This window comes from Ictalurus punctatus, chromosome 14, assembly GCF_001660625.3.
Source record: "Ictalurus punctatus breed USDA103 chromosome 14, Coco_2.0, whole genome shotgun sequence".
Taxonomy (NCBI): Eukaryota; Metazoa; Chordata; class Actinopteri; order Siluriformes; family Ictaluridae; genus Ictalurus; species Ictalurus punctatus.
This window is the reverse complement of record NC_030429.2, coordinates 17128204-17156175: the sequence shown is the minus strand read 5'-3', so window position 1 is coordinate 17156175 and position 27972 is coordinate 17128204. Positions and strand designations below refer to the sequence as shown.

Sequence of the window (27972 nt, the reverse complement as noted above, 5' to 3'; positions counted from 1 at the left end):
TTGCATAAGTCTGCACACCCCTTAACTAATCCTTTGTTAAAACACTTTTTGCTTGTAATTGAACACCAAATTGAGAGTACCAAATTAGTATATCTTTATTTGGCATGTAAAAGCTGCAGGTTTAACAGGGGTGTGTAGACTTTTTACATCCACTGTATAGACAATGCTTTCTCTCAGAAATTAATTTATTAATTCATCTTTAATCACTTCTGTAACCTGGTCAGGATCCAGATGGAGCTCATCCCAGGAACACTGGAAGAGAGGTGAAACCATACACCCTGGATGGAACATCGTCCATCACAGGGCACTGTGCGCGCGCGCGCACACACACACACACACACACACACACACACGCACCCCTAGGGGCAATTTAATGTAGCCAATCCACCTATTGGCATGTTTTTGGGATGTGGGAAGAAACCAGAGAACCAGAAGGAACCCCATACAGACACTGGAAGAACATGCACAGAAACACAGCACAGTAGCCCAAGCTCAGGACTGAACCAGGGACCTGGAGCTCTGAGGAGGCAATGCTATCCACTGCCCATGTACTTAATTTATCTATTTATTACATTTATATTTATACATTTATAAAACTGCAATAAAATATTTTTACAGGACAAAAATAGAAAAATAATAATTAAATACAATATCAACAAAATGTGGTTTTAAAATCTTTATTTGAACAAAGTTATTTCTAGTGAAGCAGGGATAGGAATGCAAGTATAGTGTATTTATATATACAGTACAAGTCTTGCCAATTACCTTTTAACATGTTATACCTTATTTCAGAAATACAGTACATAATATCAAGCAGAAGCATTCGTTATGCACGCCAAGACAGATTTGTACTTCATTTCACCCATTACACTCGATCAAATAACTGTAATTAATCATTACATACTAATGTAGACAAAGGACATTTTTAGGTCTAGATATATTTTTTTAAACTGTTTGCTAATAAGAGCAACATAATACAAAACAGATGCAGTAGTATCTAATTAATCTTTTGATCACAGTTCCAACTTATTAGATATTATCAAACAGTCATACTCCTTTTAAAAAAACTTGTCTTAGCACAACCTGAGCAGCACTGACTCATTAAAGGGAAGCAGAAACATGAGCACAAACAGTAGTTACAATGCGAAAGCATTAGCAGCATTTTCATTTATTGTGGAATGGCAGATATGGATTAAAGCTGCACTGTCATTTTTCTTTAAACATAGGTTAAACTTTTTTTTTACATTCTGACTGCTATCATTAATGTAGATTCTCTGAGAAAAAGTCTGTGACTGTCCCTGTAATCAAGAACTAAAATCACATTTGCACCAAATGTATCCATTTTAGATAGAGGCGACCCTTCATGACTGTCAATCATTTTGCACATTCACATAAACATAGTGGTGCAAACCAAACATAGGGTCAAGACAAATTTCTCACCTTATTCGTTTTCCATTAGCTAATGCTTCTGAGGTCTGTGAATTTGCAGGGGTTAAGTTCACTTGGATTAACACAGTGCAAAGCAAAATAAACAGCTTCCAAAAACAAATGACTTTTTTTGTGATATTCTTTCCCATGTTATTTCTCACTCAAACGGATTGGCTTCTTTCCCCAGGCACAATTTTATCTGCGTTCAGTCTGACCACTTCTAAGAAAATAGCTGCATGTTGCGCATGAAATCAATTGATTGGATAGTTATTATTTTCAAATATAATATGAGCTTTTTAATGTTACTCTACTTCTGCAAACGTAAGCCATGCAACACTGATTTGCCAGAGGAAAGGATTGGGCATGTGTACGGTTAGGGGGTGAGGCGCTCTTAAGTAATGTGCATACATGAGTTTGGAGTGAGGGCATGGAGAAAGGGTGGATTCCTCACCTATTTGTTTTAGCTTTTAACTAGCTATTTGCTAAGTAGAACTGCACAGTGCAGCTTTCATTTTTTAATTTTTGTTATGTAAGCAGTCTTACTTATATATGCAATATTAACATATTAAAAGGAGCTTAAGGAAAAAATATTCATTCAAATATCTACCCAAAGTGTTTGCAGAGCATTTACAGTTAAGCAAGCTTTTACATCTGAGCAGTGTAAACTAAAAGCAAACCAAACAGTTACATGAAGAGACAAGTACATGACCTGTTCTAGTATTCAGTCACTGATCCATTTCAGCGAGAACAAGAAAAATATAGAAATGGACTTGAATGTACAATGTTTAGGGTTGTTTTTTTTGTTGTTGTTGTTTTTACCAATTAGTTCATTAGGCAAATCTAATTAAAATGTTAAATAAGCTATATTTCTATGAAAGTCAGAAGGTTGACTAATCAGAAAATAAAATAAAATAAATGTACTGTTAAGCTACTTTAAAGCATCACCTCAACTCAAGTACCCCCGCGACAACTAGATTAGAAACAGCAGGTCAAATGAGTTATCTCCAACTATACAAGCAGAGTACTCTGATTTATGAGCCATTTTCATTTTAGCAGAATTTCACTGCAACTCCACATGTCAACGGGAAAGCACTGATATTTCCTTGGTGACTATGCTCTCTAGTTGGAATTCTATTGGTCTAGAGCAAAATTTGTGAGTTGTGATCAACAATGAAGATGTGTAATCATATGTAACTAAGTAAAACTGTATTCTGCACAAATATACTTCATTAAAAGTAAAGTGTCAAGAGACTACTTTAAAAAAAAAAAAAAAAAAAAAAGATATCCTTCATGTAATTCAGTAACTGCAACTGGTTGAGAACAATCTATAACTTCTGTGTTAGAGGATAAGAAAGGTTTGGTCGCAGCGCCCTCTGCAGTACAAAAACAGAACATTCCGTGCAGGTTCCTTTCCTCATGATTTGCGTTGATCCTTCCTCTTAAAAGCCATTCTGTTTCAGGTAAAGCTTTCCGTTACTACGCTGCTGCTGCGTTTTTATTTACTGAAAATCTATACATTCCAGTGAGCATGTGTCATTTATATGGATGTGAATATCTACAGAAAGAAAAAAAGAGGGGGGGGGGGGGGGGGGATCACTTCTTAAGTACAATATTCACAAAGCTTATAAAATATTACAAAAACTACACACAAATTATAAATGATGATGGAATTAAATGAACCAGTTCTTTTTTCTTCACATTTTCCTAATAAAATCTGTAACCCTATTTGTATATTAGGATGGTAATTGTGTTGTGTTGTCTGAGATGTGCGAGTTTAATCCATCGTAATATGACCAAGAAAACATCCGAAAACATGTAAATGTATATGGCAAATAAAATGATTCTGTTTTCCACACTCATGCACACTGCAGTGTGTAACCCTGGAAAATATGCATATCATTTGCATCTACTTCATAGAAGATGTAACACAGGTAATGCTAAATGAATTCATTTTAAAACATAATTAGGGCTCGAAATTACAATAAATATGCGATATATGAGCTTACGAGAACCTTACATTTTCAAATGTGTATCATGTATAAAGAAAACTGCTTACTAACTAAACTACTTACTGATGGAAATCATGCAGTTCCATCTATATACTCTGGATCTGTATTCTTACCGTCTTTCATTTTCTGCTCCATAGCCTATGCTAAATACACTATATGGTCTAAATATGTGGACACCTGACCATCACACTTCTATTGGTTCTTCCCCAAACTATTGGCACAAAGTTAGAAGTGCACAGTTGTACAGGATGTCTTTGTATGCTGTAGTATTACAATTTCCTGGCACTAAGGGGTTTAGTGCAAACATGCTTCAGAATGACAATTCCCCTGTGCACAAAGAAAGGTACATGAAGACATGGTTTGAAAAGGTTGGAGTGGGAGAACTCGAGTGTCCTGCACAGAGCCCTGACCTCAACCCCACTGAACACCTTTGGGATGAACTGGTATGCTGACTGCACGGTAAACCTCCTCATCCAACATCAGTGTCTGACCACATTAATGTTCTTGTGGCTGAATGAGCACAAATCCCCACATTCACACTCCAAAATATTGTGGGAAGCCATCGCAGAAATGTGGAGGCTGTTATAACAGCAAAGGGGCTATAGTCAGGTGTCCACATACTTTTGGTTATATGGTGTCTTTTAAAACCTGTACTATTATGTAGTGCTACTAGGATAAAGTGCAATTTGCAGCCCGTGTGAATAAATTAACTAAACTCAGTTCTTGTAACAACAACCAAAAAAAAAAAAAATTATTTTTAATTACACACATCTAAACTCCACCACCACAGTTCCAAAATCACACCACTTCATTATGTTTCACATTCTGACATGGGTCAGATGACAAGATATTCATGAGTAATTTCATTAATTTGAGGTGAAAGATTAAAATGGATCAAGAGTAAGAATAAAACATTGGGGAAACGGCAATGTATGACAATGATGTTTGCAGGATTTTAAATTGATGGGTGTGTGATAACTGCATACTCAATATTTAAACCTCAATTAATAGCACTGATCCACTATTTTGGGACAAACCCATTTCAAAGTATAAAGATAATCTGAGGAAATGGGTGCATTTCTGTTTATGTAAACCACGCACTGCAGTGCTTCCATGTGAAAGTTTAAAATAAAGTTTATTAGGTCTATTCCTAAATATATGCGCATAATTATTAGTCACAGAGTAAAATAATCATTATCGTTTTAGCCATTTTTGTTCAGCTCTAGCTCAAAGGGAATTTTATTCATATTAATGTTATTCATATTAATAGGCTGCAGAAAAAAAGCCAATTGTAGAGGGCACTCATTTGAATTATATAAAAGAGTGACTCACCATATCAGCGCCTTTGACCGAGTACTCCTTCCCTGTACTTTAGTGCCTCCAGTTGGGGTATTGACACTGGTCTTATGGCTTCGTCTGTGCGTCTCAAGAAAAACCTTCTTGGCAAATGCCCGACTGCACATATCACAGCCATGCAGAGAAAAGTTCTTAGTAACCCTCACCTCTGTGCTAGACTCCTGGCTTCTAGTGATGGGAGGTCCTCTCGTGGGTTTGTGGCTCCGGGTAACATGTGGATTCTTTGGCTCTTGAGCTTTCTTCTCTTGTTTACATACTTTGGTGGACTGTGAATATTCCTGATCATGATTCGCAGTGTTAAGAGATGTGAGGGCAGAATTCTTACGAGTGTTTGGGTAGACTGAGGACTCGCTTTTCTTTACACCTGGCGACCAGGAGGAGTTTTGCTGACTCATTTCGGATGGAGTTGCTTGGTCTGAAGTTGTTAGCGTACTGGATGATGGACCGTGGTGCTTTCCAGAGCTGTCCTCTTTTGAAGACACACTCTTCCCACTACTATTTAGCACTACCTCAGCTGGTTTCTTCACTGCACGACTCTCCAGGATCGGCATTATTTTGGCCAGGTAGCGAGAGGACTTCTTGTGAACCACAGTAATGTGACGGATGACATCCCGCTTCCGCCGCGACTCGTATCTGCAGATAGGACACCCATAAAACTTGATGTAAATACTGTCATTACCATCCATGTGCAGCTCGGTGATGTGTTTGGTCAGGTTCTGACTGGAGCTGAACTGTCGCTTGCATAGCCAACAATACATCTGCTTGAAGTCAAAACTTAACGGGAGGTTTCCACTATCCTCTGTGACTTTAGGCTTTGATGCCATGCTCTTATCTGCATTAGCTGAAGAACATGCACTGGAAGGAAGACCACCTTTTTCAGAGCAAATCTCCTTAGTAGATTCAGTCTTCGTTTTGTTTTTTCTGGTGAAGAGAGCACGGCTGGCAGAGGAGCCTTTTTCCAATGTGTGAACCTTATGGACAATGCGCATATGCCTCCTCAACATGATTTGCGAGCTGTATTTCCTTCTACACAGCCTACACCGAGAGGTTGTAACACTGACCTCTTGCTGGTCTGGCTTTGGAAAGGGGCTTGGTTGTTTTGGAGTAACTGGTGAGCCCTCAAGCAAAAGTGGTTGGCCGGGTCGGGTGGCAATGTCAGGTGTAATGCAGTCTCGCTTCAATCCTCGGTGTACCTCATCAAAGTGCCGACGGACATTAGCCTTGGTAGCGAAGGACTTTTGGCAGACTGGGCAACTCTTGCCCGTGGCTGGAGGAGGATCTTCAGCATGCTTGGTCTTTACCATAGACAGCAAGCTGATGGGCACTGTGCGTGTTTCGGTGAACTTACACAACTCCTCCAGCTTCTGTCGGTGCATCTTGCGGCAGTGACGGCGGATGCTGCTCCTCGAGCTGAAGTCCTTTCGACACAGGCAGCATGATATCCTTGTTTCCTTCATCTCAGGGGTAGCATCCTCTTCAATTTCCACCCTCTTATCCTGTTCTGTGTTGCCCATTTCTTCAGATTTTTCATCTTCTCTATCTGGAGACTTGTCAGATTCCGTATCCATGTCGTCATCTGTGTCCTCTATGTCTTGCTGTTCAATCTTTTTTGGGGCTACAGAAGACTTGCGGCGATGTTGTTTCTGCGGTCCAGGTTCTGGCTGATCGGAATTAGTGGGCATGGTCATATTCTCATTCTCATAATTCTCGGCAGACAGGTGTTGGAACACAGCATTGGGGTTGGTCTCTATTGTCTCAAGCTGAATCACATGTTCCTGTTTGTCTCTTTGTGGATAGATTGCCTCAAGAAGTTCTTTGACAGCCTGGTTCTGCTTGTTTGGTTCAGAAGAATCTGTAGAGTAAAATCACCTTAAATGAGACACTGTAAATTACTCTTAAAGCACAACTCAAGGCAGAGCAAATGGGATTTCATGGCATTAACAAAAAAAGTACCAAGTAAAAGAAGTGGAAATACCACACAGATTTAAAAGACGGTAGAAATTCTGTATAAAATGAGGTTTAACTGGGCCTGGCTACAGAAACAGGCTGTAAAAGAAATAGTTGGTGTGTTATGGGAAGCTAATAGAGCTGACAGAGGTGTGGAATACAAGACAATACAGACCATCTTGCTCATGATGTCCAGAAAAGCAGTAGAACTCTTTGTGTGTGACCAGATTGGGTAGACCGCGGAAAAGACTTCGGCAAAGTCTGCACTCAAAGATGGTGTCAACTTCCTTCAACAACATGTGCCTGAGCTGGGTCGTACCTGCAAAATTATCAACACAGTAGAGGGGTTAACAGGAAGGTCTTTTGAGGATTTCTCTCATTTCAGATCAACTTGAGTCAGGAGAGAAAAAGAATGAAAAACTGTTAATATTGATGTACCTGAGCGAAAGCACTCAATTATTTGTTGGATTCCTGACTTAGAAGTCTGGAGCTGCTGCTGAAGTAGAGGAGGGTCTCCTGGCTCAATAATATGCACTAGAAAAGAGCCAAAGAGTAATGGTATTATATAAAGCTTTATATCAAGGGCCAGGTTTGCAGATTGAAACTTTCATAACATATAAAAACATGTGTTCAATTATCTTTTTTCCCCACTGGGCTCAAAATACAGATACCAATAATACCAAAGAAACCTATTCATTATTGGGCTCTTTGCCAAGATGCCATAAGTGTGGTTTGACAGTGCTGAACATAATAAATTAAAACATTAAAATAAATGTAAAATTACCAGAACCTAGATGTGGTCTGACCAAGATTTGGGTTGGCCTATAAAATCAGCTAATACTAATGTTCCATGACTAACTTTCATTGGTGGAAATCACAACAACAAAAGCACCAATAATGTCTCTTTAAATGTTATGTAAAGGGCTCCCGAGAGGCACAACAGAAAAGTGTTGCTTTATCATTGGGAGATCTCAAGTTCTAATCCTGAAGTTTCCATATCCATCCGTGGCCAGGAGTCTTTCTGGCTGAGAGGGAAGGCATACTCTCTGGCCCCTGTCAGTCAGGGCAACACTAGCCAACTGTGGGTGTCTGTGAGCTCATGTATGAAGAAGAGCACGGATAGTGTTTTCTTCCGAGTATGTTATTGCGCCCTGTGACACAGCATAATCAGTAGTTCGAAAAGATGCGTCTGGTTGGATTCAAGTGCGTCTTCCCCACTTACTATCTATCTACGATAAGGGAGAGCTATCTGGTAGGTGGGATTCAAATTGGAAAGGAAAAGAGAGGAAGATTTAGATGAGAAAAAGCACGCTAATGAATGCCATGCGATTTTAAACCAACAAACGTGCTGTATGGTGGTGTGTTTTGGACATAGTTTATTTGCAAGATGCCATTATGTTCTCTTTATGGATTGATGAGATTTGAGCTTAAGATCTCTTAATGATAGGATCAAACCTTCACCACGTTTCTATCCAGCAGAGTCCAGCATTATTAAGGTTAATGCTATTTATTTTGTTTAAAATTAGAACTACATGTATTTAAAAGTATCCTGTTTTTAACAGGTCCTACTAGCCATTAAATTAAGTGGTGGATCACATATTTCCATGGATTCATCACAGATATCTAAGACACAGAACTTCACATACTAGTGAAATGCTACTAGATAAAACAAGAATTAAATGAAAAAATATATATTATATATATATACACATACATATATACATACATACATACATACATACATACATACACACATATATATATGAGTTTTAAAGAACAATACGGTGAGAACCTACCATCATCACCACCCGCACGCCTTTATAGAGACACCCCATTTCATTATGGAATTGCACTTATAATTCTCTTAGAAATACTGATATGTAGGGCAGCCTTCACATGGTGAAATAGATATTTTGTATTATATATATGAAAATCTGAAATCTACAGGTTTTCCTAAACTATGTTTCTCTTTGGTATGCAGCTCAATAAGTATAGCATTTTAAAGTCTGATTACATCTGAAAGTGATGAGAGAAAAACTGTGTTTAAAAAATTATTTTCTGAGTCCACTGAAAACACCAACACACTGATTGTCTAAAAGCATATTTTTATTTAATTTGCATTTAATTTAATATGCAATTAAATGCTATTTAGAAATCCCATCCATCCAGTAGTTTTTAACAACAACAACTTTCTATTTTAAATGGGCAAATAAACTCTATGGATTGTTCAAATTCATTACATTTACATTCTGAACTAGATTTGGAGTCCTCAATTACACTGTTGTCATCTATATTTTCTTTCTTATCTTAACCTGCTTTAATATTTGTTAATATAATTTGCTGATATTACGCAAACCACATGCCTTTTTTACATTTATATCCTATTCTATGTAAGATACATATTATCATAATGTTATGCACACACTAAATGAACTGTATTAAAAGTAGAGTGTGTGTACCTTGTGGTTGGTCACAGCCCTCTTGTTGTGGAGCCGGCTGGCAACTGCAGTCCCACAGTGTTTCAGTCTGACAGCACTTGTCATTGTTTGGGGTCACTTCAGTGCCAGTTTCCTCCATCTTGCAGACCTCTAAAAACATACACCTATCTGTTAATTGCTACTGTATTTGACAATTAAATCACTCACAGTAATTTTGACAAAAGGAGAATGAATAATTTATAGTGTTTACTGTAAGAGAGGCAGCACTAGAGGGAGACAATTTAAGGCATTTGCAGAGGAAATTAAACTTAGGTTCAAACACATTTCTTAGTTTATTCTACCAGTCACAGGCAAATAACAACTTCCAAATAACACCAAACCTTTTAGTTTTTTCATAGGATGCTGCTAGTGTAATCATCAATATTAAAGTTAAAATGATTGATGGTGACAATCATGCTAATTCTGCACGACCTAGCCATTAAATGCATCCATCCCTTCTCTCCAATCCCACATCCTCTATACACATTAACAGATACAGTCCAATGGCATTATTATGTAGCATCATAATCCAGAAAGTGCTGGTGAAGGAAGGAATGTCATTTGGGTATCTGGAGTGCCAGCTTTTCCCCCATGCTTTAAATTAATTATAACAATGTATTACAGTCTCAATTTATTGGGCATTACATTAAAATTGATGTCTGAAATCGAAAATTGCTGTGAGCCTACTGTTGCTAGGCAATAAGACAGCAAATTCAGAGAACAGTAGGCATATGAAGCATGCAGTATGTAACTTAGATAGTTTCAGCAATAACATGTTGTACACAAAAAGACTTGGGAGATATTTACGACTTGTACAAGGCAGTACAAGTACAAGGGTTCATGAACTTTTTTGCAGTTTCTATAATTAGATGTGTGAAGGTTATTGGTGCTAGATTTGGCTTTGCTGTCAAGGTATTTGACTGTTACTGATGTTTTGGTGCAGTTTTGCTTGAACTCAGCAGTCTATCTGGACATATCTCCTTAGTGTTACTGATTTACATAACAGAACCTGGCATGTTGATTCAGCTGTCTGTAACGTAAGAATATGGATCAAAGTGTCTTGTTTATATTAAATTTGATGGTTGCTTCATGGTCAGGAACTGGTGGCATGATGTTGGAGTCGGTAACGTCACACCTTAAGGTTTGGTGGTTTGCGGCCACTGTCTGTACCTACATTTATTCCATGAAAACAGCTGCACACCTGAATATCAGATCAATTAACTCTTTCTAAAATTTGTAGAATTAGTTGGATGTGCAACTGCCAAGAGGGTCTGCTCTGTAGCCTGGAGCAATAACAATACACACAATTCTAATTCAATACAATACATTTTCAATACAGCAAAAATAAGCATTGCCTCAATAAAAGAAAATATAATAAGGACACAGTGTTTGTATTATCCATTCAGACTTTCGGGCACTGGAAACGGGAGCCACAATTGTCTTCTTTTCTACATCTTGGTGTTGGAAACAAGTTCACTGTGGTGCCCAAGCTTTTCTCATTTGATGTTTTAAAACTAGCCCAAATTGGCATAAAAACCATAAACTTGTGAACATTGCGATTCCCAAAGGTTTGTCGACACCTGACCATCAGACCATCACACCCATACGTGATGTATTGTAATAGAAAAATGGGGGCTATAAAATGGGATGTTCAAAAAGCACGTGTGCGTGTGTGATGGTCAGGTGTTCACAAACCTTTGGACATATAATGTGTGTGTGTACATACATCATACATAATATAAAATATATATATTATATTATATACACACACACACACTAACATTATATATATATATATATATATATATATATATATATATATATATATATATATATATTGAAATCGAATATATGTTACAGTGAGTTTCTGAATCACACTAAAGGCTAACACCCGACACATATCTGAATCAAGCGCAGCCAAGCATTTACCAAGCATTTCAGCACTGTGAGATGTGAGCCCATGTGCACTCTACAATGATTGTCACTATACTATGGGTCTGTTGTGAATTTTAGATAGTGTGAAAATGCTGAGTAGTAATGGACTATCGACTGACTCAGTATTATTTTTTATATGTTCATGCAGGCCGGATAAAACGATGCAGTGGCCATATTTGGCCCGCAGACATTTTGCTTGACACGTGTGGCCTAGATCATAGAATATGAAGCCATTAAGGGTTTTTTGTTCATGTTTTTTAATAGTACTTTATTTGGAAGATACACCTTGTGAAGTGTAGTTTGATTTGAAGAACTATATATGTGAACTATTAAAAATATAATGAACAACAAACCCTTAATTGCTCCAAAGTGTTTGTACAACACTCAGTACTTGAGTACCTGATGTCACACAGTATATATCGCACAAACAACTGCACACTTTATTCAAAATACAGTCGTGCTGTTTCTGCCACCGAACTTTGTATCCCTTATATCATATTTTTTTTCTCTTTCCTACCTGTACAGAAGTAAATTCTGGTTTATGTAACTTCTATTTATATATAATGGACAGTCGAAAAAAGCTTTTCACTACATGTCATACTGTGTATGTCTGTGTATGTGACCAATAAAATTAGAATTTAAATTTGATATAAGTGCACTTGAAGGCAAGATGATGTAACTACTGTACATTTTAAACTGGAATAGAAAATCAAGAAAAGAAAAAACAAGAAACTAGCAAATAAGAGGCTAAATTCAGATTAATGAAACAGGGGCTGAGCCCAGAATATTCTCCATTAAAAACCTTTTAAAAACTTACTTCCAAATAGACTATTTCCATGCATAAATTACTAATTAACTACGTTTAAAACCCATTTTTGCTCAAAAATAATAAATATTTAAAATATACCTCATTTATACTTTCTTCCCGTCTTATTTTTTTAAGTTATTTCGTTTTGTGCTCATTAGTTCTGGCATTAAGGCCCTTTCTCACTGAGCATGATGCGATAAAGCGAAGTGAATCGCCAATGAACGGTGCTTTCACACCGAATGCAAAATGTCTGATCACCTTCGGCTAATTCCCACCTGCACGATAGGTGGCGCTGACCGAGAATGCATTTTATGTTTGCACACTAGGTGATGCAACCCACTATACAGCCTTCAGCCTATCATCTTTGACCACTGAAAAGAAGAATCACTTAAATGTTGGCGCATAGCACCACAACACAAACTGTTAAGAAGCACAGAAAAAGATAGAAAAGGGATCTGAAAATGGATTTCACTGTGACTTATCAAAACGTTCTCTGTTTGCAGACACCAATGATAACAAGATCTCAACATCCATTCTCCAAATACTTTCATCCACTCCGAATACTTTTCTTCTGTGTTTACACTGGTTTTCAAAACAGCTCTCTGTGCTATAGCGCCACCAATCTTGCCCTTTTGTGATCCGTGATCTAAAGCTCAAATCTACTTGGACAGCCCATTTAATCGTGGAACGACGGGGGGAAAAATGGACACGCCAGTCGGAAAAAAAAATCTCGCTTTATCGCACCGCAATTAATTGCGGCCGGTGTGAATAGCTCCATAGGGATCTATTGTTTCGATTTAAGAGCGGCATCGCATCATACATTCACGTAGCTGAATCGCGTTGAGTGTGAAAGACCCTTAACCCGAGTGTAATCCATCAGTGGCTTCGTCAAACATGTTGGCTTAGCTCTGAGAGGTTCATTACGTGCTTTTCAAGAGCAGTAAGAGAGAGACTGTAAGGGAGGATGGCATGTCCACCAGGAAAATTAGCCAGTTTTCTCAGCACAATAAACTTAGTTTTAGGTTCGATATTTGCTGGATATTCACTTTCCCCTGCTCTTGTTCTATAGAGGCAACAGTCTTACAGATATCAATACCATTATTAGTTTTAATAATATTCAATTATTATATACAGACATGAAACATTTACTCAAAAATGCCAAAATGCCTATATTAGAGCTGCATATTTACACCTGAGAATGTTCTAACATGGTATCACAGCATCTAAGGGACCGTGTGGCAACTCCACCCACCGAGTTAAAACGTCGACAGGCCCGGCTCTTGCCAGCTAAAGAAGGTGAGCAGACTGAAGCCACCCCGTGAGTGTAGAATGTGCCGTTGCTTTCAGTCAGTAAAAACATAGAAAAATACTGCAATTTTCTGCCACTTTGTGATTGCTTGGGGCAGTCTACAGCTCTTCCTCAAATTTCTCAGCCAATACACAAATTGTAAAAAAATGAAAGATTAATGTTATCTTTGCCCAAGTTACTGCCTAAGAATTTTACATTCTAAATGCTGTAGCAGGCTCACAATGAGATGCCTGACCTATTAAAATAATTGAATACTGTATTTGTATATTAGCAAAATCACACCTGTTGTACATCAGTCTGGCCTACTACAACTTTTGGAATGTGGAAAAAAACAATTAGGTGAATTATATCTCTAAAACATTTAGGTGAGGTGCATCTCATTGTGGGCCTCCTACAGCCTTTAGAATGTAAAATTGTGTGTTTTTAAATGACTTTTGTATGTGAAAACATATGTCATTTTAATTAATGGGTGGACAACTTTGACGTTTTAACTCAGTGGGTGGAATTGCCAGACGGTCCCTTCAGCAACTTGCAGAACATTCTCTAATACGCGTTGGTGTTTTTGAGTAAATGTTTTATGTCTGTATATAATAATTGAATATTATTAAAACTAGTGGTGGCATTGATATCTGTAAGCCTGTCACCTCTATAGAACAGTGGAGAGGAAAGTGAATATCCAGCGAATATTGAATCTAAAAATAAATTTATCGCCGGTGAAAAACCTGCTTAATTTTCCTGGTGGACAAGTCATCCCTCCTTACTGTAACCCTCTTATTGCCTTTGAAAAGCACGTAATGAACTTCGTGGAGCTAAGCCAACATGTTTGACGAAGCCACTGATGGATTATGATCAGGTTATGCGAGCATGCCACAAAACGAAATAACTCAAACTCAAAAAGTAAAACAGGAAGAAAGTATAAATGAGGCATATTTTAAATATTTTGCATTTTTGAGCAAAAATGGGTTTTAAACAAGGTTAATTAGCAATTTAATTTTCAATTTTGAAACCAAAAACGACTCAACATGCATGGACCATTAGGGGTGCGAATCTTTGGGTTGACAGCGAATCGATTCAATTCACTGGTTTTCAATCCGATTCAGAAGTGATTTTTAGAAAAGTCAGAGCGATTCGATTTGATTCACTTAACAATGATTTCATTCAGCAATTCAATTCAGTAGCTTTTTAAAATTTATTCTTCACAGTATTTAACTTCAAATGTATCTCAAGCAAGAAAAAGAATTACAAACTAATCAATACTGCTAATTGCACCAAGTTTTTATTGCAGGAAAAGTAAACTGCCTACATCTCCTGAACATATAGGCAAGCAGGAATACAAAGTGCAATTAAAAAAAAACTTTTTTATTGGATTAGATCCACTACGTACTGGTTGTTGTAGCACGCATGCACCAACGGCAGACACAGTATGTCGCAGTTATTCATCTACGATTATGGTTAGGTTTAGAACATCCGGTACGTAGTGGATCTAATCCAACACATCATCGTGCTGCAGGCTGCAGTGAAGACACACTCAAATCAACTGTCAGGAATTCACAAAAGTGCATTTAAAACTACTTGCGCATATCTTACAGGGGCACATATCCATGCATATAAACCTGGCAATGGATGCCGTTATAGCTTGAGCTCGAGTGGAGTTTTTGAGAAGATTCAGACCAAATATGTAAGGCAGATTAGACCTTACCATATCCAAACCTGAATTAGCAACTGCAGCATTTGCTTCTCCAGATATCTGGCTTAATACCATGGCGACTGCGCAAATGATTGCTGAGATTTGTCTTATTCCTGAAGTACTTCAACTCGAATTTACAGCGTCTGCAAACTGCGACTCACTTGTCTAGTTTTCCATCTCTTTTGTGAATACCGAAGTGCTCCCAAACGTTTGATTTCATATTAGCTGGTGCCTTGCGGATTTCGGGCTAACTGTTGGGACTGCCTCCATAGTAGCACTCCGCCCGCGCAACTCTCTCAACCGTCGCTTTAGCTAATAAACTGGCTGGAGTTTGAAAGTAATGATGTAATACACTGCGCCTGCCATTCGCATCATTTTGCTGACCTAGAGTAATAATTTGTTTACATATTGTAACCTACATAACAATCACAAAGCATTAGATTTTGAGCTTTTTAAATCAATAATTGACCGATGTTAACGATTATTGAATCAAAAATCATACTTCAAGATCGATGAATATGGATCGGCAGGATTAGTAATCGATGCATCGAGAAAGCGAGTGAATCGTAACAACCCTAGCGTATATCCATACCCCCCCACATACACACACACACACACACACACACACACACACACTAACTAACGTTAATGAGCTAGCGTTTGGCAGAACTGAGAGCTGTCGGCCAATAAGACACGAGTATTCCGATGTATTTTCCTGTAAACCCTGTCTGATTGGACTTGGCTCCGTTCACTTAAGATACAAAATTACAACACCGCTGTCTTCTTTTACTGACGTTCAAGTTACCTAATGACAAACCATTCCAAGTGGAGAATTTTTGGGGGCTAAAGAAAAAATCTCTAGGGCTAGAGCCCCGAATGCACAGACCAGGTTACACTGTAATGAAATAATTATTAAGAGATGGAAGTGTTCCTCCACATGATCACAACTGTACTCCAATTCATTAAAGTTTCTGCCTTCACATGTTGTTTATGGAGCTACTAGACATAGTTGTGTCTAGTAGTGGTGTGTAGTTCTTTGAAATAAAGTCAAACTAGTATGCACATAAATGTTTATTAATAACTTAATTACATTTATGATTAATTACACTGTCTAAATTTGGGAAAGAGATATTTTTGACTAAACTAAATTGAACATTTCCTTTGGACCTCAGCCACCCCATCTTGGCTCCCCCACTTCATTGTCGGAAGACTGCTAGTGAGCCACATGTCTCCCGGTGTTCTATCCAAAAGCACACAAACATGAGATTAGGTCTAACATGGTGGTAACACCAAAATTAGTTGTAGACCATTCACCATTGGCCCTGCTGTAATGAGTACAAATTTCCCCTAAAAACAGAATGATTAATTCATTTGCTGTACAGAGCACCAGTGATCTCTTACATTAATGACTAACCCTCTTTTTCAACAAAAGGATCAGAATAATAAAATGTATTACATTCGTTATTTCTCATTCAAATCATTCAAATCTCTGAGCCACCGATTCATTAAAATTCAACATAAAATATATTTAAATAATATATTATAATATATATTATAATATAATAATCACCCTATGTTCTTCCAAAAGCCACAGGTAATTTGTGACCCCCAGTATTACATGGTTCTATTTGCCATTTTGTTCATGTAGGTTCAGCATGTAAGCTTTGACATGTTCCTTTTAGTTTAGTTTAATCTAATTTAAAAGGAAACATATTGTAGCTGTGACCAATCAAAGTGCACCTTCGTAATTTATGACACCTGAAACATCTTTCCAGAAAGCACTTTTGAAGTGTAGGCCCTATTGACCTGTAAATGCCATGAACACTTCCTTATAGTCAAGACATCACTGACTGTCAATATCTCACAACCACTGTTCACCCAGACAGAACCTTAAAATTCTATGGTCACAAACTGCTAAGCTCATCAGATCAGTAAGTCATTTTCAGACTAATATCAAGAAAACTCACGTAACCACAAGACAAAAGTGATATGCAGTAAATCATCTTCAAGCTGGTGAGTTGTTCGAGTCTTTTAAAATGTAATGGATTTTAAAAGCATCCACCAAATTAATCATTATACTGTAAATGTACAAATAAATTGAATTTTCATTTGTCAGTTATTAATAAAGAAATCTTTTATAATCAGAATAACATCAGACCAAATCAATGAGCCAGTGAGAAGAGTCTTTCTGGACAAGACACACACACACACACACACACACACACCAATGCATCTCTATGTCTCCAAATATACGCTGACTTGCTTGCTCACACACACTGGCCTATTAACAGCGTGGATATGGAACCATACGGGCCCTCCACAAAACCTAATCAGTCATATTCATAAATCTAACAGGTTCTGAAATAGCAGGTGCATGCCATAGAGTTGGTGGTGTGTGGTTACTGTGCACTGAAGGCTCTTCTAAAGAACTGGAAAGCTTATTTTTCCTTTTCTTTATTTACCTGCGAGGAGAAAGCTTTAGCTGGCGGAGGCCTTTTTGTCCCTTTTTTCTAGCAATTGACCGGCTGCTAATGTTATGCTAAAACGTCAATGGAAGCAACCCAAGAGTAACACACAAGCACACCAATACACCCCTATTCCAGCAGATGTAAAATCCAAGCATAGCATAAATGATCAACTGGTCATAAATACCTAGACCTTGAAAGTAACTATATTTAAGAACAAAAAACTATTGTGTTCCATTTTCTTTAAGAAAAGATATGCTTCCTCTCCTGACTGTGACCCTGCCTAGCATCCCCCCTGCCATCCAAACACCTGTCCATCAACAAATCTGTGAGTTCTCAGGTCTGTGGTTAAAACTCTGAAGCCCCTGACGTAGAAGGTCTGAAGCAAGGACCTTGTTATGACTCTTATTGTGACTCATATTTTTATGTTTAAAGATACTAAAACCCATTCAGAACAGGATATTCCACAGTAACTCTGGAAAAAGCAAAGCTGATCACCCTTATCACAACTGAACATGAAACTTCTATTTCACAACAATGAAAAAGTTGTGTTTAACATGAAAAACCTTATTAGTGATGAGGATATGTCCCAAGCTGCCCTCTACTGCATACTTAACAATATTACAGTAAGCAACGCAATAAACAATGTTCAAAGTAAACTAAAATACTAAACAGATTTCTAAATAAATAAAATAAAATAAAAAAACACACATCATGTTGGCTACATACATAAGTGTCACTATAACGAGCAGATAAAAACTGCATATCCAGCTGAATTCAAATGGATGCACCTGCACTGTCTTAAGTCCCTAATACTACAAGAGTCAACTTGATGAGAAATAGGCTATTCAAGATCATCATGTAGTGATCTGAGCCTTGAAATAATCTCAAGAAAACACGTGTAACAACTTCAATAGGCACTTATTTAACTTGACGCGGTCCATCGCAGTGTGTGAGTGGGTGGCTGCTTTATAAAATACAGCCTACACCATTGTCTAAGCTCTTATAGAAGACACTGACAACGGCAAGCTGAAGCCATGTCTTGCGCCCAGAACAGCGCATATACCCAAACCTGACTACTTCTAGACTAAATAGTGTGTCAAAATAGCACGCTAGCATGGAGGCAAAGTATTCACAACGCTCACATCAGTAAGTGTTTGGAAGAATTCGCACCCGCTCGAGTCACATGACCGGAAAATCATTTAAAATGATAGACCCGCGACCGGCTGCCTGGATATAACACAGTCGTAATTGATTAAACGAGACTGGAAGATCTAAATAGGCTCATCGCTGAGGCTCTCCACCTACCACCAGACATAAACTTTCAGTCTAAACCATGCCATGTCTTTTCCGTCTTTGTCAAAAATGTCAACTAGGCTACAATCATGCCGAATACAGAGATTACAACGTGAAAAAGCTGCGCCGCGAATCTGTTAGCAGTCAGACGAATCTGACAAGTTCATAAGTGTAATGTTGACTGATGTCGCCGAGAAGCCGTGGGGCATATCCATGGCTTTAAAAAATGCTCAAAAGTGCGTTTGGGCGTCGGAGTAAGAGAGTTTCCCAGTTGTGTGTGCCAACGGCTAGCGACGCCTACGCCGCGGATGACCATGTGCGGGTTTGTGTGGTAACGCATGAAGCCCCGACAACTTCCACATCGCCAACTCCACGAGCGTGTAGCTACACAATAAACACGCGGCCAAGACAACACCACGTTCCGCTCCGCGTAGGAGGAATCGCGTGTAGCCTGCGTTTCCGCATTAGACAGGTTGTTCGGCTATATCGCCGAGGCTAAAACCTCCCGGGTAAGGTGGTGTGCACAATTTGCCTCGATGGCCGTTCTGCGCAACACGGGAGCCATCGAGGCGCAGGCACGAAACACAACCCCGAGTTAGCAACTTTTTTTTTCGTCGCCCGCTGCACGAGATTTCGTGTACAACTATTAACGTTCCCAGACAGCGCTTCATCCGATCAATCTGTTCGTACTGATCTAGCCTACTACGGCCCAAATCTGCCCTGTTCCAGGCCACGACGTGAGCCAGATTATCTTTGATCAAGGGAGAGTCCATCTTTTTCAGAATGGTGTACAGAGGACTGAGAAGCCTACACGCTGAAGAGTTGACGCTTCCCAGCGAGTGCAGCGTAAAGGCGGGCTGAACTGACGAGCCGATACAAAAGACCGAACACACCATCCATCCATCAACCTGCGCGGTTTCCAGCTATTTTCGCGTGTCTGCGCGATTTAAAACGAAACACACCGGGGCGGAGTGTGTTCTAATGTAGGACACGTCTGTTTGTGCAAGTGCTGCGCGTTTGCGGTGCTGTGCCACATCTTCCCTGAAGAAGCTTTGGCGCACAGGTCTGGTGACCCTTCCGGCTTTACGCGTCCTTCTCGGCGTATTTATTTCGACGCGAGGCCCTGTAATACGCTCTACATATATTTCTAGCTCGAATCCGCCTAGAGATATCATTAGGACGCTTGAAATTGAACCGGGGAGTTATCGTGAGCTTCGGGAATAAGTGCGTTTTCCCCCGGCCGCACAGCCAGCACGCTCGGTGACGCCATTTTTTTCTGCTCAGAGCAGCCACGCTCGGTGAGGAAGCGAAGCCACTCGGGTCCGCTACGCGATGTCGGGCCCAAAGTAGAAAACCGGCGGTTAGAATGATTGTATAATGTGTCGCTGGATGGCTCTTACCTATCTTAAAAGGCTTTACCTAGCCTTGGCCTTCGCGAGGTACAACTTTGGAGTTCCGGCGGAGGATTTAGGCGAGTGGATGTGGAGACGGTTGCTGTGGCTGTATGGCTGCTCTCTCTCCGGCGCTGTCTTTGTGCACTGACCGGACTCCTCCAAACGAGGCGGCTGTTGCGCAAAGGCGCAGTTTGAACGCTCGCGACCGCGCAAACGTGAGCGTGTGCTCAGTTGCCGTTTTGGAAGGACTTACAGCCGAGTCCCCCAATCACTTCAATTCAATATTTTTGTCGTTTCAAACGCGCGTTTATTTACTACATTTGCTCCCATTCCAGAAAACCAAGTAAACTCTTGCAGGAGTTTGGAGTTTAACACAGAAAACACCTTAAACTTGGTCATAAATAATACGTAAAACCGCAAAGTTTAATCACTTTCATCAATAAACTAGTCTGGATTCGAGCTAATTAATTTCGCTTATAGTTGTACAACTTTTTTTATTGCATTTTATGAGTGAAATTTTGTTGATTAGCCTAGCAATTGTTGTTAATTAAGATTAGCCTAGGTGTATATATATATATATATATATATATATATATATATATATATATATATATATATATATATATATATATATATATATATATAACCCTCAGATAGTTATTGGACTGTATAATAGTCTCCACCTAGCACCTGACATTAGCTTACTTTTGAGTCCTGTTCTTAAAGACAATCTCTCAGAAAAGTTTCAATCTAAAAATGATGTGTGTGTGTGTATATATATATATATATATATATATATATATATATATATATATATATATATATATATGTATATATATATATATATATATGTATATATATATGTGTGTGTGTGTGTGTGTGTGCGTGTGTTAGTGTATAATATAAAACCTTGAAGTGTATGATAGTCTATCCTTCTAGCAACTGACATTAGCTTACTTCTGAGTCGTGTTCTTAAAGACAATCTTAAGTCTGTCAAAAAAGATTCAAACTTAAAATGATGCAGAATAAAGCAATAACATCAAATCCTCAGAGACAAAACTGCTACTTCGAGCTAATTAATTTTGCTTATAGTTGTACAACTTTTATTATTGAACTTTATGAGTGAAATTTTGTTAATTAGCCTAGCAATTATTGTTGATTAGCCTATAGCAATTACGAGTATATATATATATATATATATATATATATATATATATATATATATATATGAATCCTTGGACTGTATAATAGTCTTCACCTAGCACCGGACATTAGCTTGCTTCTGAGTCATGTTCTTAAAGACAATCTGTCAAAAATGATTAAAACTAAAAATGATGCTGAATAAAGCAATAACATCAAATCCTCATAGACAAAACTGCTACTGTACATATAACTATGTAAAGTTAGAAAAGTTAGTGAGTTTAAGACGAGCGAATGTTGCCGAGTAGATACACCGCTTATCCATTGCTTAAGAGTGTTTCATTTAATAATTGTATTGCACAGTAAACTGCAGGTGAAACAGTCCGCCCGCTGAACATCAGGATTTAGCTTGTACCATTAAACTTGAGTGTTATTTTAGAAAAGCTCGACTTTGCATATTACTCATTATGAGACTTGGGTGTAATGATGGATATCAATCTGATTAGAATATTAGAATCTGAATAGAACAATATGATTAGAAATGGCTTCTAGAACATTGATGAGCCGTTATCTCAGCTACAGCTGGACCACTTGTAGCCAAAAATTGAAATGCTGCACGATATGGCTGGTTTAGACACCATAGCTAATTAACAAATATGCCATGTTGTGGAGTGTCCTTGTTTTTGTAGGAATTTATATGTCCTCAAACACTTATTAACTGTAATTGCACTCATCACTAGACCACTTTAAGATATGTTTAACCAAGTAATTATATGAAGTTATTTAAATATTTCACATTTCCAAAAAAAAATTGTTCTCAATAGCTTAATTTATATTCAAAAGCTAATTCTGACAAATGTATTAAAACCTAGTATATTACTACAGTTGAGGTCACAAGTTTATATATGCCTTGAAGAATCTGCAAAATGGTAATGTAAAAAAAAAAAGAGGGATCATAAAATTGCACTTTGTTTTTTATTTAGTACTGCCCCTGATAAGCTATTTCACATAACAGAAGTTTATGTATAGTCCACCAGGCACAATAATAACTGAATTTACACAAATGAACCAGTTCAAAAGTTTACACACGCTTGATTATTAATACTGTGTGTCGTTACCTGGATGATCTGTGACTGTTTTTATGTTTTGTGATAGTTGTTCATGAGTCCCTTGTTTGTTCTGAGCAGTTAAAATGCCCACTGTTTTTCAGAAAAATCCAACAGGTCCTGCACATTATTTGCATTTCCAACATCTTCTGTATATTTGACCCCTTTCCAGCAGTGGCTATATGATGTTGAGATCCATCTTTTCACACCGAAGATAAGGGATTCATACACAATATTACAAAAGGAGCAAACATCCATTGATGCTCAAGAAGGCAACGAGACACATTAAGAGCCAGGGGGATGTAAACTTTGGAACAGGATGATAGGTGTAAATTGTTATTTTGTTTAAAGATCTTTTTTTTTATTATTATTTAGTACTGTCCTTCAGAAGCTACATAATATTTATGAAAAACAAAATCCCCATATTTTAGATTTTAAATATTAGCCAATTAACAAATAGAAAGCATGGATAGTTCACACAGAGCCAAGTAGATGCTTGTTCAAAATTTGGATGTATAAAAGTGAACAGGGCCATTAGTACACTCCGCTGGAGCAAGAAAGCACTAGTTCAACAAAGTGACCACAATTTTTGTTTTCTAAAACAGTAATATTAGACAACATAATAGAACATGTTGATTACACTTTCACTTAATTTAAATGTTGTTGAAATATAAACTATCAGCCATGAGATTTTTTTATATTACTCTTTCATGTAACACATGATTTTACGAAATCAATGTATTCAATTTCGATGTCAGTGTATTCATTATACTTTTATTCAAGTGGACTGGCATCTTGTCCAGGGAGCAATCCTGCCTTTTGTCCAATATTACATGGACTGGTTTCAGACACAGGACCCTGATCAGGATAAAGTAGTTACTGAAGATGAACAAATTAATCAAGCGATGCATCCTAACATCTGAGTGATGTTCTCTCCACTACCTCATAGTGACATTAGGATACTGCAGTTTCAGAGAATTCAGAAGAATTTAGTACTCATTTTCTTGTGTGTTAGAAAGTGAATTAGAGAAATAGTCACAGTACATGCCTAAAAAATGTTGCATGTTAAAGATGTTATTTTGTGAATTGACCTTTAAAGAAGCATCTGGTAGAACTGGGGCTCTAGTGGTTACAAGGTGAAGCACAGGTTGTTTACTCTTAACCCACAGGCATGCCCTGTGCACAAAGTGTACCTCCCATCTTATCGACCTTAATTAGGTTGCTAGCTAATTTTCCATCTGCTAGCTAACTTTCAAATCTAGCTGTCAAGTACCCATAAAATTTACAGGAAAAAATACACTTTGCAGAACTAGGTCATTTGAAAGCACCAATCCTTTCATTATCTTAGTTTGTTTTTTTAGTGAAATGGCTTTTGATAGCATTGTTACCAGCGTTAGTTAACCTAGCTAGCTACACACTCGGTTAGTCAAGTGTGTCTCAGTTAGCCAAGTTACTACACCTCACTTCAGCCTAGCTAATTATCCTACGAGCTTTATAAAAATCCAAATCACAACAGTCTCTGTAACCATGCCACCTGTTTATCATTGTTTCATCTGGCTAACTGACTAAATAATGAGTGGTGTAAACTGTTTCTTCACATAAAGGTAGCCAATGAATCAAAATAAGAGGTCTAAGATGGAGTGAATATAACAAATCCAAAGAGCCTCTAATAGAGTTGGTACACTTGTTTGAGTGAACATTTATTTTCAATGTGAACTGTATTTAATTAAAAAGAAATGTAAATAGGAGGTGGTATGAAGTGTTACTACATCATAGCGTTAGGGTCCCTGGTTCAATCCTGAGCTTGTGTTATTGTTGGTGTGGAGTTTCTCATGTTTTTCCTCCGTCGGCATGGGTTTCTTTTAGGTTCTACTATTTCCTTAGACCTCCCAAAAATATGCCAGCATGTGGATTGGTGAATCTAAACTGCCTCTAGTGTGTGATTATACACTGTGTCTGTTGATGGTGTTCTGTGATGGACTGCCATCCCATCCAGGGTGTATTCCTGCCTCATGTCGACTGAGATAGGACCAAGATAAAGTGGATACTGAAGATGAATGAATAAATAAAAATATGAACTCTTGGACCTTTATTTACAGTTGTAATATAGGTGTATACTATTTTCGTAACCAACTATAGATCCTGAAAAGGCAAAAAAAAATTACGACTGTATTCTAAGCAATAGAATACAGGTTAAAAAGAAGAATATCTAAGCTTTCAAATTGCTTGGCATACATATCCCACAATGTCTACAGAATAATAAACCATTCTATTATATTTGACAATGGCTTCGGATGACAAAATTATTGAACAAAGCGTCACTTGCAGCCAATTTCAAAGAACACTGATATTAAACATCAGAAGACTACATGAATACAGAACTGCTTTCTTTCAACACTTAAACTCCTGTTAAATAAGATTCTTTGTAGATGATCAACAAAGTGTTGTATGCAACATCCTGAGAATCTATGACATTTTGTTAAAATATATGATTTTACAAATTGGATTATTTTTGTCTGGACAGTAATATAATTTTTATTGTACTTCAATATTTATTGGAGCATTTTACATGTTGAATGATCACAGTTAAAATGGTTTCTAAGCATCAGTAGTATTACATTTCATCCTTCTTTCCCAGGCAGTCATGAGCTCAGTGAGGAAGTGGCAAGTTTTTTAGGGCTCTCATGGAAATGAAGGTGTTGCAGCTGGCAACAAAACTGTATTCCAGCGGAGTGGAGCTCATGGAGAGAGTTGACTGACCCTGTGCCTTTCTCTGTCTAACTATGTATCTCCAGCAGCTTCTGTCTGTAGTATGCACATCAGTCATGGTGTACATTTTTGTTCTATCCACAGAGCCATGATCAGCCTCAGAAACACTTTGGAGCTGGTCTTACACTTACACACGCTGCAGAAAAACAGACCTTTCATCAACAGTACGTAATCTATGTGATCCTTCAGCACCCCTCTACTGTTTTTTGTTTGTTTGGGGTTTTTTTCCCTGTAAATGTGCTACCTCTTGAATGGATGGTCTTCTTTAACCGGATTTAAACTAGGCTGTTGGAGGGATTCAGGTATGTCACAATGAACAGACCACCAGCAGGTGACAGTGGTTCCTCACAGACTGCTGCATTTTTCTTGGCTTTGTTTGTAGACAAACAAAGGTTATGGTCAGTGTTCTTGTGTCTCCTGAGCAGTGTTTGAGAAATGAACATCCACTCACACACTGCAGCAAACACCTTAGAAAAACCATCCTCCTTATTTTCTCTCTTGATTCAAGCTCACTACTCAGCACTTCCTGGGAGGATAAACATGGTTTACAGGGATCAGACTCAGATCCAGAAGTCCATGGATCCAGAAAATACATGATTTTACATTTATGGCATTTGGCAGATGCCCTTATCCAGAACAACTTACATTTATCTCGTTTATACAACTGAGCAGTTGAGGGTTAAGGACCTTGTCCAAGGGCCCAACAGTGATAGGTTGGCAGTGCTGGGGCTTGCACTCCTGACCTTCTGATTAGTAATGCAGAGCCTTTAACCACTGAGCCTCCACTGCCCCAGTGGTAATAACCTTTGGAGGTCATTTTCTACTTCACATTTGAGAGTGCCACTTTATCTGCTCATGGCCCTCTTGGGAACTTGAATCAGCATTATGACGTATAGTACTTGTCTTTTCTTCAATATGTCTGTGGTTATATAAGTATATATAACCAGAGCAAACTACATTAATAAACTGTGCATCATAAGTTTTCTGTGTCTAACAAATATCCAATATACACTTACCAACCACTTTAATGGCAACACCTGCACATTCATGCAATGCATAAAATCATGCAGCTACAGGTTAAGAGCTTCAGTTAATGTTTGCATCAAGATTCAAAATGGGGGGGGGGGGGGGGGCATGATCTCAGTAACATTTGACCGTGGCATGTTTGCCTGTCTCAGTTGAGTGGTTTGAGCCTATCTGCTTCAAGGTTCGACGTATTGTGTGTTCCAACATGCTTTTCTGCTCACCATGGTTGCAAATAGTGGTTATTTGAATTACCGTAGCCTTCCTGTTAGCTCGAACCAGTCTGGCCATTCTCCTCTGATCGCTCTCATCAACAAGATGTTCTACTCACAGAACTGCTGCTCATTGGATTTTTTTTTTGGTTTTGCACCAGTCTGTGATCAGCAGAATGTGTGAAAATCCCAGATCAGCAGTTTCTGAAACACTCAAACCAGCCCATCTAGCACCAACAACCATGACAGCATCACAATCCCTGAGACCACATATTCCCCTATTACATTTTACATTACATTTATGGCATTTGGCAGAAGCCCTTATCCAGAGCGACTTACATTTATCTCATTTATACAACTGAGCAATTGAGGGTTGAGGGCCTTGCTCAAGGGCCCAGCAGTGGTAGCTTAGCAGTGCTGGGGCTTGAACTCCTTACCTTCTGATCAGTAACCCATAGCCTTTATGAGATTATGAGCCACTACTTCCACCTTTATGATATTTGATGTGAACATTGACTGAAGCTCTTGACCTGTATCTGAATTATTGTTACGCATTGCACTGTTGCCACATGATTGGCTGATTGTACAAATGAGCAGGTGTACAATAAAGTAGCCAGTGAGTGTATATGAAATAATGTTTCCTCAAGGAAAAGCATTCAATGATTTCCAGTAATAGTGATGTATTATGTTTGTGAAAGTTAGGGGTAAGTCTTCATTTTCAGTAGAATTCATAAAATAAAGTGAAGAAAAATCCCATATGAAAATAGTGAATAATAAAAGTAAATTCTCTTATTAATTAATATTTAAGCCTACATGAAAGGACAAAGCACTCTTCTTTGTTGGCATCAACAGTAAACACACAGTGTCTCTAGACAAATTTGTAATGATTGTTGGAACATCAAGGAATTGTTTAGGTTAACCTATGAAATTTATTTAAAGTGGCTATTGTTCCAAATTCCAAGACAGACAATGCTAACTGGATTACCTTTTGTTTTAAAGAACCTTTGACCTGTGAAGTAGGAAGAAAGGATTTAGCTTTGACTCATATCCTAAATGAGATTCCTAACATCTGATCAGCTTAGAATTTCACAGCAATAGAATGACAATAGATACAATGTAGGGAAGTACTTTTGACCGTGTTCCCATTTTGGTTTGGCAACAAGCAACATAGATAACTTTAAAAAAGTATTTTGTTTGCTTGATTCCAGCCTGGAATATATATTTTACTCTAAATGTCCCATGATTTAAAAAAAAAAAAAAAAAAAAATCGAATAAAATAACAAAATCTAGCTGCTAAGCTGTACTGTAATTATATGGGTTAAGTTTACCACGATTTTCCAGTTATGTACTAAGATGGAAGTAATTTTGACCTAAGTGAACGTGTAGTTAACTTAGAAACTTAATGCATGTGAAATGCAATTATCAAACACTTAGGCTTTATGGGGCCATCATAATCCCTGTTTTTATTTTTTTTTTACCCACTTGTACCACCTGCTGACAGATAAAGTTTGCAACTGTTTCAGAAGTTTGAATCTAAAATAAGTTGCAATATTTTCCCTTTTTTGGGTAATCCAATATTCCAAATATATGTTTGGTCTCCAGAAAATGCTA

General features: G+C 38.0%; 1 protein-coding gene across 2 annotated transcripts; it reads right to left on the bottom strand.

Annotated features, from left to right (window-relative positions):
* Positions 1-663: 663 nt before the first annotated feature.
* znf800a (zinc finger protein 800a) lies at positions 664-20259 on the bottom strand. 2 transcript variants are annotated; one of them, XM_017486181.3, is made up of 6 exons: positions 20118-20259; positions 9200-9328; positions 7179-7274; positions 6916-7059; positions 4770-6645; positions 664-2983 (listed from the first exon to the last, which is right to left on the bottom strand). In XM_017486181.3, coding segments are annotated over exons 2-6 (2235 nt in total). In that variant the 5' UTR covers positions 9318-9328; positions 20118-20259; the 3' UTR covers positions 664-2982. The 2 variants fall into 2 exon arrangements, with proteins under 2 accessions (XP_017341670.1, XP_017341671.1); XM_017486182.3 differs by lacking the exon at positions 9200-9328.
* Between the last annotated feature and the right edge of the window lie 7713 nt (positions 20260-27972).

Bases quoted from the DNA above. Each gene is read 5' to 3' on its own strand.
- znf800a (XM_017486181.3), bottom strand. From the start codon at position 9,317: ATGGAGGAAACTGGCACTGAAGTGACCCCAAACAATGACAAGTGCTGT. The intron at 7,060-7,178 runs GTACATCAATAT...ATAATTTTGCAG, and splicing joins AATTGAGTGCTTTCGCTCAG to GTACGACCCAGCTCAGGCAC. The intron at 6,646-6,915 runs GTCTGTATTGTC...TTTACTCTACAG, and splicing joins TGGACATCATGAGCAAGATG to ATTCTTCTGAACCAAACAAG.